Source organism: Chanodichthys erythropterus, chromosome 12, assembly GCF_024489055.1.
Source record: "Chanodichthys erythropterus isolate Z2021 chromosome 12, ASM2448905v1, whole genome shotgun sequence".
Taxonomy (NCBI): Eukaryota; Metazoa; Chordata; class Actinopteri; order Cypriniformes; family Xenocyprididae; genus Chanodichthys; species Chanodichthys erythropterus.
Window position 1 is genome coordinate 45,119,028 of NC_090232.1, and position 16,768 is coordinate 45,135,795.

A 16,768-nucleotide genomic window follows, 5' to 3' on the forward strand; every position below is an offset into this window, starting at 1 on the left:
CCACTCCCACAGGCAACAGTCATGGCAACGGTCCAGTCACCTGGCATAGGTGAGAGCTGATGTTTACTGAGTAGAAGGGAAACTAGAATGTTTCTGCATGCCACAATGAGTATCAAAGCAATTTAAAAGATGTTAACACTTTACTTGAAGGGGTGTGCATAAGATTGACATGACACCTTCATAATCTTGACATGACACGTGTCATGAATATGAAGGAGGGTTTATGAATGTTTATGACAACTGTCATTAAGTGTCATTCGCTCAATTATGTCATTTTTAATGCAAAGATGACATTGTTTGAGATGTCTTTGTTACGACAACTTGACATAAACCAATACATCATAACCTGTCAGTGTCTTTGTCATGACAACTTGACATTAGCAAAATATCATAACCTGTCATAAACATGACATAGCAGATTAATTATCAAACTTAAAAAACTACTTAGCTTTATGGGTTAACATTACATTATTTTGGTAACACTTCAGTATAGGGAACACATATATAAACGATTAACTGTGACTTTTCCCTAAAAAAACTCTTAATTTGATGCTTATTATAGTTAATTGTTAGGTTTATGTATTGGGTAGGATTAAGAATGTAGAATAAGATCATGCAGAATAAGGCATTAATATGCGCTTTATAAGTACTAATAAATAGCCAATATTTTAGCCATATGAATGCTAATAGTAATAAGCAACTAGTTAAAAGACCCTAAAATAAAGTGTTACCATTATTTTATAACAGTGTCATCTTTTTTACGAAATTTGAAATTGTCTTTTATCTGACCTTCTGTTGGAGGAAACTTAAAAAAAAAAAAAAAAAACATGAAATGAAAAATAGTCATGACGCTGTTATAAAATTATTTGTCAGAGTATTGTCACTTAATGACATTTTAATGACAAGTTCAATTTGTACCACTGTACTTGAGCTCAAGATACATATTCATGACACTATTATAATGGCCTCATGACAGCCAATGTCAAAACCAACCACATGACAGTTTAATGCAATGTTAACCCATAAAGCTAAATAATGTCAAGTTGTCATGACAAAGACACTGACAGGTTATGATGTATTGGTTTATGTCAAGTTGTCATAACTCGGACATCTCAAACAATGTCATCTTTGCATTAAAAATGACATAATTGAGCGAATGACACTTAATGACAGTTGTCATAAACATTCATAAACCCTCCTTCATATTCATGACACGTGTCATGTCATGATTATGAAGGTGTCATGTCAGTCTTATCCACACCCCTTCAAGTAAAGTGTTACCTAAAAGATTCTACAGCGTAAGAAATTCATCCTAAAGATACAGTTTGAGAAATGTTGTGATACTTCTGAAGGGGTTTAAAGTGATTTCTTTGGGAATTTTGTTTAAATTAACATGTAATGCAATTATCCCCTATAAAACTATAAAATGAAAAGCAAAAGTCTGAAGGAATTTTATAGCTTTCTGGGTCTGTATGTTTTCTCTTTCAGCTCCAATGGTAGTTTACAACCAGCAGCCCGTCATGCCCACCGTCACTCAGACATTCCAGTCTGCGCCTGCCCAGGGTGAGCAGAAAAGCCCTAGATTCACGAGACTTATGCGATCAAACACTATAAGGTTCAGCATGATTATAGAATACTATATTGGAGATTTATGATCATATTATTTTTATTTATATTACTTATTTTTCTGCATATGTAGTCACAGTAGTTATTCCACCACGTCTCACTGAAGTTCCTGGGCAGATGAAATGTCCTTACTGCCAGCAGCAGATCGTCACAGAGACGACATACATCAGTGGAACAATGGTGTGGGTCATCTGTGGAAGTCTTGGCATTTTAGGGTAAAGGAACCACATTCACATAATTCTCACATAAAGACTTTTGACTATTGGACACATTTCAGACATCTTAAAATCTTGTATATCATATGTATGAGTCAAAATCTGCTAAAGGATAATAATAGAACAACAATTCTACGGTATGATTTTTCATTATTATTTACAGCATCTGCATTAAATAAAAGATTTTTGTTATGCATTATGTGCATAATGCATTATACATAATTGACTCTCATAAGTATAGATTTGTGAACTTGGCAGGTGACTTTTATAAAATGTAGTTTGATAACTAGCTTTTTGATTGTTTAAAGGACTAAGGCAATTATCAAAGTCTGATAAAATGTTGTTTTATTTCACAATAAAAGATTGTACATTTTTACATGATTTGCTACATTTAATTAACCCTTAGCAGATTTTGACTCATTTAAATATATTTGTATTTACACATTTTTAAGGATGTTGCAATTTAGTACATTTAAAATATATTAACTTTATATGTGCTGTATGTTAGTCGACACATCAAGTGTACTTCTTTAAAGCATGACAAAATATTAAAACAATTTTTAAAAGTGCATTTAAGTGTGAAGCAGTGTACTCTCTTTAAGTAAAATGATAGCTCACCAAAAATGAAAATTCTGTCATCATTTATTCACCCTCAAGTTGTTCCAAAGCTGTATGAGTTTCTTTGTTCTGCTGAACACAAGGGAAGATATTTGGAGGAATGTCAGTAGGAAAAATAAATACTATGGTAGTCAATGGGGGGGCAAGATCTGTTTAGTTACTGACATTCTTCCAAATATCTTCTTTTGTGTTCCACAGGACAAAGAAATTCATACAGGTTTGGAACAACGTGAGGGGGACTAAATGGTGACAGAATTTCATTTTTGGGTGAACTATCCCTTTAAATGTTGTTTCATGTCATTAAAATTATATAACTGGCAAAATTCTTTTTTTAAATATACTTTTGAGAACTCATTTACCATTTGCGTGACAAATAAATTGACCAATCACAGATTGTTTTCTTTTCATTTTGCCACTTAGGGTCAGACTAATCTGTCCAGAAGTACCAGACACATCTCAAAGCGAATAGAGTTATTTTGGTGGATATGCAGTTGCTGACTGAATTGATGAACTAGACACTAATTGATGAGGAAAGAAAACACTCTTCTTTTTTTCTGTCCAGGATCTGGCCGTGTTGTTTGATTCCGTTCTGTGTGAATGCCTGCAAGGACGTAGAGCATCACTGTCCAAGCTGCAAAAGCCTCGTCTATGTGTACAGACGCATGTAGCTTGTTCTTAAGTGAAGAAAATCTGAACAACCAAAAGAAAAAACTTTACTGTCAGCATCTTTTGGACATTGTAGTCAGTTACTGATTCCAAGTTACATAACAAAAATCTTAATTTGTAACGTAATCCATTACATTACACATTTAATGTAATATAATCTGACGACTTTTTGATTACTTTTAGATTACTTTTGACCTTACTAATTTATCACATTGACTTGATTAGGATAATCTTGTACCCCATTGATATAAAGATACAAAAAGAAAGAAAATTTCTTTGTTATCAACAACATGAAGTGCATTAAGTATTACGTCAAGTCAGGGTTTCTCAGACTGGGGTTTGTGAAGGAATTGCAGAGGGGTTTTGAGTTTAATGAAATGCTACTAAGTAATTAAATCATAAAAATGTAAGATATGCTTTTTTTTAGAAAGGAATCAAAAAAAAGAAGAAGAAGAAGAAGTAGGGAGAATCAATGAATTAAGAATAATTTATTGTTATTGTGAGAAAAACATGTAATCGCAGTACCTGTAGTCTGATCAGGAGTATTTTAAAATGTAATATAATCTTAATTACAAGTACTTAATTTTTGGAATCTGATTACATAATCCAGATTACATTTAATTAGTTACTACCCAGCACTGTGGACTTCCTAATTCAAAGAAAAATAACACCATAACATGGGTTTCTTTTTCCTTCTTTATGCAAATATATATTGATACTGAATATGAAAATTTATAATGAACTCTGCAGGATCATGTAACAAAATATACACCTTACAACTTGTTGTGCCGTTTTTGCACAACATGTATGTTTATTTCACTGTTTGTTTATTTGATTAAATTGTTCTCCAAAACCTAATTTCCCCAACAACATCAAATCAAACTATACTTTCAAATAAGTAATCAACATCTAAGCCTCTTCTTAATTCTTAATACAAACTTCTGCAGATGTCTGACAGAAATAAAGTCAGTCTGGTTAGTAATAAGTGAAGCTAATGTTGTTTGTGGAGTTGTTTAATCAGATCTTGAGAGATGTAATGTATTTTATCTTCAGTTGATCTCATCCAAGGCTGTGGCTGGAAGTAGTTCTTGTGTTTCTCTTTCCTTCAGTGATTCTGCTTGTTAATAGCAGGTGTTCTTCACTAATACAAAATCATTATTCAATCACTTAATTATCTCATTATCTCCAACACTGATTAAGTGTTACATTAAACAGCCTGTAGTGTGCACACTAAGCAGTGTTCATTTCATCTGGGCAAATCCATGTGGGGCCTACATGGAAACTGGGTGCAAAACTGGCTGGGTCCCAGTTAGATAGCCCAGGTCAAACCCATTTGGGCCCCACATGGCTCTGCTGGCTGGGGCCCTATAATCCCTGTGCCATACCCCCACCCAAACTATAAATACACAACAAATACACAACTTTTTAAAAAAGTTCATAAAGGTTTAATTGAAAGATTAACACACTTTACGATTGAAACTAATGATCAAACATTATTTGCAAGGCAATTTTATTTATAAAGCACATTTCATACACAATGGTAATTCAAAGTGCTTTACATCAAAAGGAATTAAAATAATAAAGATAATAACAACAGATACATTAAAAATGAAAATATCATAAAAAATATATATAAGGCTATATTTGATCAAAAGCTTATTTAATTAGTAACAGTTAGTGCAGAACTTTAAATATTTCTGAAGCAATTTTCCATAATATTTGCTTTAAAGTTGTAAAAACCTACAGGTTTGTTTGTTTTCAAGTTTAAATTAAACAGAGTTTGCAGGTCACCGTCATTGTGATGTGTGTGAAATATCTAAAAGGACTCTATATACATAGCTGAATGTCTCTGAAATGTATGGCTTTACATTTTCTCAAAGCTTATATGCAGCTCCACCACTAGAGGGAGAAAGATGCTGAATGAGTTCTCATAAAACACATTTTGAAAGCATTAAGGTGCAATCACATTAGCAAAATGTAGGTGAAATTTCAAGGGCATTTTCCATTGTCAGTATTGCAGCTGTGTATGAAACACAGCTTACACAAGTCACTTTCAAAACCAAGCAGCTTCCTGAGAAATGTGGAGAGTGAAAATGTGACTGCACATTTAGTGTGCTTCAACATTAGATGGCATACTAGTGTAAGGTGTGGGGTTTAGCTGTCCACGGGTTGATTTCAATAAGGACGATGGACTTGAAATATTAATGGCTAATAACTTTTATTTAGCAGAATGTTAGAACTGGGGATAAGAGCAACACTACAGGGTTTAAAATGTAAATATTAATAGCACAACACAATTGATAGATTCAAATGACATCAGGCCATTTCATGATGATCACAAAACAATCAACAGACAATCATCACCACCTGATGTCATTTTGCTTTAGCTTTCTTTGCTACTGTAAATGTGCTTAACAAACACACTGTCACAGCAGAAAAGACAAATGTATAATAAGAGTTAGGAGCCCAGCTAATGGAAACACTAATCACTGCAAATGAAACACATTAGAGTTAAACCTCTGTTAATTCTCAATAACAACTTCTGTAGATGTCTAACATAAATAAAGTCAATGTGGTTAGTAATAAGTGAAGCTGGTAATGCTGTTTGTGGAGTTGTTTAATCCTCCTCTGTTGAGATCTTGAGAGATTTAATGTCTTTTATCGTAATGTAGATACGATAAAAGACATTACATCTACATTAATTTAATGTAGTTCTTGTGTTTCTGCTCGTCTCTTTTTCTGTTCTCTTCTTTCTTTCTGTGATTCTGCTTGTTAACTGGCTTATTAAGGCTGAGATTATTCTATATTTAATGTACACAGATTTTGTAGCTCAGTTAAGGTCCAGTTTAGGTTTATTTCTTTGCTCTTGGCTGACATGTGGCATTGCTGTGGCCTGCTTGTGGCCCAGATCTGGCAAACAGAAGATCGACCCACATGTGGGCCAGATCATCATGCCACTTGTGCCAGATGTGGGCCGGGTCTGAGCCGACACAATGTTGCCCTCTGGGTGGAGGAGGTGCTGGTACTGGATATGCAGGTTTTTGTCAACATGTTCCTTCTGATCATTCAATCAGGAAATAAAAATGCAGTTTATTTTGCATGATATCTTGAGAAACTTCTGATTGTGTTATAACATCAGTGTTCAACTCCACCCCTTATTTCTGCCATATCAGTGCCTATTCTGATAATCTCTCTATCTGTCCAAGTGTCTTTATAGAGAAGAGCATCAGAATTTCCACAGCTCTCCATCGACTGCACAAACACACAGGTATGTGTCAAATTATAAGTTTGGGTGTTTTAATTTGAAATAGATCATATTCTTTACTTTTGATTATGTTCTTCCACAGCCACTTTGTGATGTTTGGATAAAGATAAAGGTTGTTATATGAAATTCTAGGATAAATATAATAGCAATATAAAAACCTGATTTTCAAATTCTGACCCATGTTTTAAGTTCAATATTAAGAAGGCTGAACTTATTAACAGATCAGGTTAATGTCAAAAGTGGCCTAAAATGGTCACCATACTTTCTATTCATTGCCATCTGTCTACTAGTTTGTTGCAGTGATTAATGCATGTCAGTAACTGTTTGAAAACAAATTCTGATGTTGGCTTGAGAAAGCTTGAAAGTTTAAAGTAATTGTAAAAGCTTGAAGTGTGAAATAGTTGAAAGATAGAGTTTAAAGAGCTTTTAACATGTTAAGTTTGAATCAGTTTTAAAAGCTCAAACAAGCGTGAAGGTTTTAAGTCTCTTAGATAAATCTACTACATTTCTCTCCAATATGGGAGAGAATTAAATTAAATGTGAAGGGTTTTAACTGTCACAAGATGATTGACAGCGCAAACTGGCACTCTCTATTTTGAGCATAGACATGAAAATGCACTATCCAAACTTAAATGGTTGTAATTTGTCAATGCTTTGGAATATAGACCAAATACAAATTAAACTAAAAAGTATAAGCATATATAAGTTTACTGTAAAACAAATGTACTGTACTGAATATTTATATTTTATGCAAAATATATATTTTACAAAATAATTTTTTACTCTAAAATTGCCATTAAATTAAAGCCTTAGTTGTGCTCAAAATTTTGAGTTGATATCACAAAAAAAAATGTAAGTTTATTATGAGATTTTGTTTACCCACAAGTTTTTTGATGCATTGTCCTGTAAAAAATTAATACATTTCTGTCACAATATCACCTATCACAAAACAGTCACCAAATATGTGAGTTTAAGAGCTTTCTGACTTTTCAAGATTAGAAAAAAAGATAGTTAAAATATTTTTGTAATATGAAACACAACCCTGCCCACTAGGGGAGGAGCCTGCAAAAAAATATTTTCAAAAAAGTTTCCATGATAACGCAATATGCGATTGCATCACAGTTTTCACAGGATGAATTTTGAGTTTTTAAACTTTCGAATGATATCTAATTTATGATTACTATGTGATAGGAAAAAAAAGACAACAAAACAAGAGTGCCAAGCATCCTGGTGACAGTTATTGGGTAAAATGGGAATGTAACCCCTCCTGTTCGAACAGTCGGCTCTAAGCGGGATTCAAACCTGAGTCCACTGGCAGTCGGCGCTCTGGCTAAAGACCACAGTCCGTCAGTTGCTAGAGCACCTCTTGAGATCAGGGGAGTCAGGTTTACGTGCACAGCTCTTACCGGCCTACATCCATTACACACATAACTAAGTGACAGAGTGGTTCATTAAAGACACAATTATGGCAATGTAGTATGTCCCGCTTTCCTACTCTTCTGCTACACACTCAGAAGTATGTACTTTTCTTCACACAGTAACGTAGGTGAATTGGAATGCAGGGTTGGGCATGGGAAACATTTCTATGTCAACACCATCAATGCCAAAAATAATCTGTAGCAGTCAGATGGTACAGAGGTCATGTGGTACAAGTGAAAGCTCAAGTTCTGGAGCATTATTACAATCACAGTACTTCTGACATGGCATGAACAAACCTAGATTCTATCGCCTTTTCCAAACACATATCCTGCTGACTCATCTGTTGCTCAGAACATGGACTCCTGACAGATAAAATGTTATCAAACTGGCTGGTCATGGCTCATGAGAACATGGTTAGACAGAGATGAACACTGGACACCTTTTTGCTGGAAGTTCTGGAAAAAGTGGCTTTGAAGGGGACCCATTGTGCAAAATTCACTTTTGCATGTTGTTTGGACATAAATTTGTGTTGGCAGTGTGTGTACACAACCACCCTATAATGATAAAAATCCAACCACTGTTTGTGATCCAGCTTAAGCTGTAATTATATTTTCTGAAAGGTATGACATCCCTTTCCTAAACAGGGTTATTTGTTTGCTTTCAAATTTTAAATACACTCAAGATTTTGTGCAAATTGTGTGTTTTTAAAAAAAACAAGTTGTACATGTATTTTTTCTTATTTTGAGTTTTTTGTTTGCATGTTATTGCCCCCACACCTATCTATTGAACATACTGGATTATATAGGTATGTTTGAATTATTATTTAAAATATTATTTTAAAATATCAAGATGACAGGTTGGACCAGCACATGACGGGGTGGACACATAAAGCATAACACACAAAGCATGACAAAATATAACAATGAAACATTTATTCAACTTCTATTTATTCATTTTAGTTTACTTTAATTCATATTGATTCAATACATCTTAAAGCTGCAGTCCGTAACTTTTTTTGGTTAACCCTCTACCGCACGCATTATGATAAATTTATTAAAACAAATATTTGACTCTTTTTCTTTTCTTAGAATGGCTTAACTTGAAGTGCTGTAAAAAATTTTTGGAAAAAAATATTATTTTAAGGTACTTTATGATATGTTGCCATATGGCAACAACGTACAATAGTGGAAATAACTTAAAATAAGTGTAAGTGTATATAGTTAATATTTTTCCTCAGAAATGTTGTTTGTATTGAATCAATTGGTGCTATTATAAGCTTTAGCAGTAAATATAAACAACACCTTATACTTATTTTTCAACATCTTGTGCTTTTATTTATGGAATTTATTATTTTGCTGAATAATGCTTTATATTCTTTGAATTTCATTACGTTTTTCGTGAATATTATTTAAATTGCAAATGTAGACAGTTAAAAACAAATCTGATACTGTTCATCATGTATCATACAACATTGCAGTTCATGAAAATTCAACATTACGCAATCTTATGAGAGGAAGGTTATGAACATGAACCCCCCATAATCCTTGAAACTTCACCTTTTTTCTGTATGAAAGTTCAAAAAGCATTTTTTTTTCAGAGGTGAGACACACATCACATTTGGTGCACTTCACCCTGACAATACACTTACATCCACTTGCACCAGCCTTTTTGAGACACAATGGTAGGCCAGTGGATGGTCTGGGTCAGTAGCACTGGCTGTGATGGCAGATCTCTGATGTTGATTTAATCCATAATACAAACAATGCCATGGCAGTCCTTGTCATACGATTAATCAACATTATGCCACTAGCATTAATGTTGTGATTATTGCAGCTTAACAGACTGCAGCTGGCCTTTGCTAGCTATCTAACCTATTATAATAATGCAATTCCATTATTGCGCAGTGTTGCCATATTGCAACACAGACATTTTATCTATTTACCAAAAACTAATTTCATAAATTTTTTTTGAGTGGTTAATATGTTATCATAACTTACCTGAGATGATGTTAACAATTTTTTGCACAACCCATGTAAAGATGATAATTCCACAAATAACAGCAATTTCAGGGTTCAAACAGAGATGGCGACAATGAGGCAAAACTTACGGACTGCAGCTTTAACTAAAAACCTCATGTAAACACCTTATAATGAACAGAGAGAAACACTTCTGAAAATAAATTTAGATATACATTCACAAACAGTAACAAAAACACAAACAATAAATCATCTATAAATTACAAAATATTATCTACAGCAGATGGTTCTATAAATTACAATATTACATTTCTATAAATTGCAATATATGAATGCTATGTCCACCCTATCGAGTCTTAAATGGCCGACAGGGTGGACATTTTGAGCTTCAATTAAAATATTAGCTTACAAAATCAAACTGTGATTAGCTAAATAGCTTGTCTGGTTGTTGAATAACATTTGGTATATTTAAATTTCCATATTTTGAAAACATTGTATTCTAATCACTTCCTGTACATTTTATGTCGACAGGGTGGACATGTTAAGCTTTGGCAAAGCAAGTATGCAAACTCAAACTAAGAAAATTTGTCAATTGGAGAGTCACCAACTTACTCACTTCAGCCGTTGAAATTCCCGCCACTGAAGAGACAAAAAATCTGTTGTCCTGATGTCACTAAAGGGGATGGCTTTTTCTTAAAAGGATGGAATCCCCAATGACAGGGTGGACAACCTTTCAAGGGACATGTAAAAACTCTTCTTTTTTATTAAATAAAATATTGTTTTTATTACCAAATTATCATTAGACTCAAATTGAGTAATGTCTTATTTAAAAAAATATTAATAGGAAAACAAAAATTTTACTCTGTCAAATTTAAAAAGCAGTGCATGGGATGTAACAAAATAACAAACATCCTCTTAAACAAAACTAAAATGTATCTAAAGAGCCAAGTAATGCTTTTGTTATGAATATAAAAACTTAGCCTTATATTAAACACCCATGTTATAGTCATTTTTATCACGGCAAATGAGTAATAACATAATACAGGACACCAAAAGGCACCCTATAGTGATATTGACCCATTAAGCAACACCAGAAAAAGCATAAGGTAAGGTCTTTATATATTTGTTTACTGTTAGTTTTAACCAGTGTTTCTGTGTACTTCACTATGTATGTTGATGAAAATGCAAGGGAAAGAGAGAGAGTTTATGGATAACATTTTAATGCACACTTGCACTGTGTTTTATTAAGTTGAAGTACAATAAACATCATAAAACTCATCTGTATAGTTTTGGCCATCATTCAGATGGTACAACAGGCATGTATTAATATAGTGGATAAAAACAAGAAGACAATATAATTTATAACTGTAATTAAACTAAACTATACCTGTCCTATCTCCATGCAGCAAATATTCGCAGTTTCTGTCATTATAGTGCGTCCTGACTGAATCCTGTCACCTGAGAATTAGCTCGTAAAGCTCCACCCTCTTAGGCACAGCGCAGCAGCTCATTTGCATTTAAAGGGACCACACTGAAACGGCGCATTTTTGGTCAGTCACAAAAAGTGGCCATTTTAACATGCTATAAAAAATAATCTGTTGTGTATTTTGAGCTAAAACTTCACATCCACACTCTGGAGACAATAGAGACTTATTTTACATCTTGTAAAATGGGGCATAATAGGTCCCCTTTAAATCAACTTACTCTGTATTTGATCTCATACAACATCTTTGATCCTTTTCAGTCTGCTTTTAAGGCTAAACACACTACTGAGTCAGCCCTATTAAGAGTGACAAATTACATTTTGTTATCAGTCGACTCTGGAAACTGTGCAGTCCTAGTTCGATTGGATTTAAGCGCAGCCTTGCCACCGTGGGCCACTGTATTCTGTTAAAAGATTAAATCATGAGATTGGCATCTGTGATGCTGCCTTAGATTGGTTTGAGTCTTATCTTTCAAATAGGAGTATATCTGTAGAAATTGGAGAATTTTCATCATCCCCAGTGCCAATCACCTGTGGAGTGCCACAGGGTTCGATTCTGGGACCAGTTTTATTTTCTCTTTACATGCTTCCACTGCGCTCAATCTTTGAGCATCATAAGATCTCCTATCACATCTATGCAGATGATACCTAGCTCTATTTACCATTAGACTCTGACAGTGAGTCTGTTTCTTCCCTGCTAGCATGTTTAAAAGATATTAAAGAATGGATGGACGGAAATTTTCTTCAGTTGAATGAAAACAAGACCGAGGTTATCCTATTTGGCTCAAAGCCGCAGATTGACAAATAAAGTTCTTTTTGGGGGCATCTTCAGTCAAACAATCACTCTTGTGTTAAAAATCTGGGGGTCATTTTTGATTCAGGGGTCAGGGCTAACTTTTTCCAGCTAAAGAGACTTATAGATATACTGATCTATAGATATATAATCTATATATATATATAGATTAATAGATATACTGTACAAAATGAATACAAAAAGTCTTGTGACACATTAGCAGATCAAGTTGATACTTAATGTCCACTAAAAACTAAAATTATCTGGAAAAAACAGACGTATGTGCTGCTGTTGTAAGGTAAAATACATATCAATCACTTTGCTTTGATTATTACATTTATGAATAAGTATGTGGCAAAAGCTATCTGTTGGCATTCCTGTTCATCTCAGTACGACTGATGTGAACTCCAGAAGTACACCATCCTGTTTGATTTCGAAAGTATTTTTGATCCAGTCGCCTCAAGATGCCACCACAAGAATCTGTACAGTCCAACCTATTCATTATTTCCTGATTTGTAATGTCAAAGGCAGCAGTCTATCTATTTGTTATTTTATTGTTGCTTTGCCAGTGTTGTATATAGAACTCTAGAACACGAGCTTGAAGCACTTATGCTTTTCTCATTCACAGATTGTTGATAATGGATAAAGAACAGTTACCCCCTCCATATCCTGGACCGCCATTGGTCCAGACCAACATTCCCTACCAGATGCCGCAGGTTTCCTATCAAAGCCAACAAAGTCAGCAGACCCTCACTCTGATATTCATTTCAGAGACTGTTTGTCATTGGTAACTACAGTGCTTCAATAATCATTTTTTTTGCAGTTCCAGTGGCCACATACAATCCACCACCCCAACAGATGACTGTCATGGCATCCAGCGTAACACAAACGATCCAGCCATCTGGCATGGGTAAGAGTTGATGTTTACTGTGTAGTTTAGAGGGAAACTGGAATGTTTCTGCATGTCACAATGAGTATAAAAAACACAGAAATTCCAAAACACTGCATCCATTTTCTAAATATAGAGAAGGGGGAAAAAAAATAACTTCTGCTAAGTCATGATAACATAACATATTGTTCTGTCCAACTATGTTGTTTGCATTAAGATATAAATATGCACTTATAATTGGGGGCTGAGAACCTATTGTATCCATTAATGTTCTTCTTCTTCTTCTGCTCATGAAGTCTATGCATTGGCAGCCCATAGAACCATATGTTGTAACGTTGTGAAATTTGGCACACAGATAGAGGAACTTTAATTGGCTCAAAATTGGCTCACATCATCTTCAGACCATACTGGCAAAAATTTATTAAAAGCTTTTTGATAGACCAAACCATTCTCGAATACAGCATCAATTAAATAGTTGGCATGATGCCAAGCTGAGGCTGTAACTCTGAAATGCTTTGGTATGTTAACACCAAACTTTGTATGTCTCATTGTCATGTCACACTGACCACACCATATTAATTTAGTAACACCGCCACCTATTGGTCAAAAGTGATAAGCAATTAAATCATATTAAAAGTTATTGCATTTATGATTTTTTCAGCCATTTTGAATAAAATATTCTAAAAATACCTTTAATTGCTCCCAGCCATGCTTGCATACCTCATCATGCCTTTTTTGTGCTTGGCTCCTTAAAGGAACACTCCACTTTTTTTGAAAATAGACTCATTTTCCAACTCCCCTAGAGTTAAACAGTTGAGTTTTACCTTTTTCGAATCCATTCAGCCGATCGAATCCATTTAGCCAATCGAGGCGCAATGATATTACGCAGCGTCTCTCACAAACGTCTCCATGGTTGCAAGGCACGTTCCCTGTGCAAGCAGGGGCTCACGGGCGCTGCGTAATATCATTGCACTGCTGCAGCCATGGAACGGCAGCAAAGTTCCCTGATTATTACGCCTGAATGAGAGTATAGTTCCTAGCCATAGTAGAAAATCGCAACTTTTCATTTTCTGTCGGTCTACAGAAGAGTCAAGTTTTAAATAGGAAAAATATCAAAACTCTTTGGTCATTTTTAAGCGCGATGCTAACGGTCTAATCAGATTCAATGAATTATGCTAAGCTATGCTAAAAGTGGTACCGCCAGAACCGGAGATCGGCTGAATGGATTCGAAAATGGTAAAACTCAACTGTTTAACTCTAGGGGAGTTGGAAAATGAGCCTATTTTCAAAAAAAGTGGGGTGTTCCTTTAAAGGTGCTCTAAGCGATGTCACGCGTTTTTTGGCCAAAACATTTTTTGTCACATACAGCAAACATCTCCTCACTATCCACTACCTGCCTGTCCCCTGAACACACTGTAAAAAAACAAGGTCTCTGTAGTCGCCACAAACTCCAAAAATGCTTGTGGCCTGTTTTGTTTGACATCACTTCGAACGTCAATGGAAAGTTACTCCACCCAGGATGTTTTAGACTTTCAATACATTTTAAAAGAACAACACTGAGCTCCATGTCATACTAAGTCATAATTATGAGAAAAAAGTCCAAATTATGATATAAAAAAGGCATAATTATGACATTAAAAAAGTAAAAATCTCATAATTATGATTTAGAAAACTATGATTTTTTTCTTATGTGGTGGAAATGGGCTTCCATAGATATGACCTCAAAAAACAATGAAGAATATAGCTGCAAGCAGCGATGACGGGCCCAAGTCGTGTAGCACTGCCAACCCGGTGGCTTCAGGGCAACTGTGCACGGTGGGCAGTAGGCCTAATGGATGCAGATTCCAATGTGTGTGCCAATTTTCAAGAGTTTTTGAGCATGTTAAGGCCCCCCAAAATCCCTGGATGGTTGAAAAAAAAATCCTTAGAAAAACAATAGGGCCCTGCGCCTTAGTGGGTTTGGCCCTAAATATCCAAATGCAGTTTGGAACTTATCAATTCTGACCTCATGTCTTGTTTTACAGCACCAGCTGCTATGACTTCATCCACAGTAACTCAAACAGTTCAGTCTTCAAATATGCCTGCTGTTGGTGTGTGTCAATGTCTTGTTTTATGAGACTCTCTGTTTCAGTATAAGACTATAAAATGAAAAGCAAAAGTTCAAAAGTTACAGTATAAGATTTCCCTTATCTCAAGTTTGAAGGAAATTTACAGCTTTCTGGGTCTGTATGTTTTCTCTTTCAGCTTCAACGGTAGTTTACAACCAGCAGCCCGTCATGCCCACCGTCACTCAGACATTCCAGCCAGCGCCTGCCCAGGGTGAGCAGAAAAGCTTCAGCTTTAGAAGGTTTCAGCATTCACATGATGCACCTGTATAGAATACTATAATGGAGGTTTATGATCATATTATATGTACTTTCATCAATTTCTGCATATGTAGTCACAGTAGTTATTCCACCACGTCTGACTGAAGTTCCTGGGCAGATGAAATGTCCTTACTGCCAGCAGCAGATCGTCACAGAGACGACATACATCAGTGGGCTGATGGTGTGGGTCATCTGTGGAAGTCTTGGCATTTTAGGGTAAGGAAACGCATTCACCGAATTCTTACATATAGACTTTTGATTTTATCTTTAAAAAAAATCTTATTCAGACATATATTGAAACTTGTATATCATGTATTTAAATATATTTGTATTTACACATTTATAATGAAGTTGAAATTTAGTGCATTTAAAATATTAAATTAATATTAAATTCATTTTAAATTTAAATAAAATCTAAAATAACAGTAAGTTATACTAAAATTATGATTAAATGAAATGAAATATACTTTATTGTCCCTAGTAGGGAAATTTGGAGTAGACTCCAACGCTCCAACATCACCTGGTACACACACAATACATACAATAGATATCCATCCAAAAACACACGCTCATAAGAGAGAAAAGAAAAAAGTTACTGCTCTAGATTTAGCAACTTGATAGATACAGGCACAAACAGGTTTTTAAAATGGTTCAATTTGCATCGTGGGATCCTGCATCTTCTCCCAGAGGGTAAAAGTTCGTAACTGGAATAAAGTACATGGGACAGATCACTTAGGATCCTTTTAGCCTCTTTCAATGTACAAAGTTCAAAAAGAGACTGGATGCTGGGATAGCGTGTAGTTTTATTGTTTGTTCCCCTTTTACCCCGTCTTCTCGTGAGGAGGAACAAAATAAGAATTTCATTTGTACCTGGTACATATGACAATAAATATCCTGAACTTGAGAATCATTTCTCGATTCGCGATTCAACAATTTATTGTCACAGCCCTAGATTTTATTCAACAATTTTTCCTCTTCCCTGTCAGTCTCCTACACAGTTGATGCAGTGAACGCAGAGCAGATCTTCCAGGTTCGACGTCCAAACACTTACTCATTATTGGCCAGCTCCTGCATCAGCATCACACACGTGCGTCGTGCTGCTCACATGAACAGCGTCGGCCAATACTGAGCCAGAGTTCGGGCGTAAACACAGAAGCTCTGTACTGCTGTCATATTAATTTTGCACTTTGGTTTATTTTTGTGGATAATTAGTTGCTGACTGTATTGATGAACCACTAACAATGAAACCATGTAATATAATTTTTTTGTTTTTCCTGTTCAGGATCTGGCCTTGTTGTTTGATTCCGTTCTGTGTAAATGCCTGCAAGGACGTAGAGCATTCCTGTCCAAGCTGCAAAAACCTCGTCTATGTGTACAGACGCATGTAGCTTGTTCTTAAGCGAAGAAAATCTGTATGACCAAAAGAAAAAACTTTACTGTCAGCATCTTCCA

The 16,768-nt window shown here is 35.0% G+C and overlaps 1 protein-coding gene across 1 annotated transcript; it reads left to right on the top strand.

Moving 5' to 3' along the window:
* Positions 1-6,000: 6,000 nt before the first annotated feature.
* LOC137032383 (lipopolysaccharide-induced tumor necrosis factor-alpha factor homolog) lies at positions 6,001-15,569 on the top strand. The gene is made up of 6 exons (XM_067404140.1): positions 6,001-6,147; positions 6,332-6,393; positions 12,690-12,799; positions 12,885-12,971; positions 15,195-15,269; positions 15,391-15,569. Exons 1-6 carry the CDS (start codon positions 6,001-6,003, stop codon positions 15,534-15,536), a joined length of 627 nt encoding a protein of 208 aa, XP_067260241.1. The 3' UTR covers positions 15,537-15,569.
* Positions 15,570-16,768: the final 1,199 nt, after the last annotated feature.

What these genes read in the sequence shown, in the direction of transcription:
- LOC137032383 (XM_067404140.1), top strand. Translation starts at nt 6,001, where the DNA reads ATGTGGCATTGCTGTGGCCTGCTTGTGGCCCAGATCTGGCAAACAGAA. An exon ending in TCGACTGCACAAACACACAG is followed by an intron (nt 6,394 to 12,689) that starts GTATGTGTCAAA and finishes TCTCATTCACAG; the next exon opens with ATTGTTGATAATGGATAAAG. An exon ending in CCAGCCAGCGCCTGCCCAGG is followed by an intron (nt 15,270 to 15,390) that starts GTGAGCAGAAAA and finishes CTGCATATGTAG; the next exon opens with TCACAGTAGTTATTCCACCA.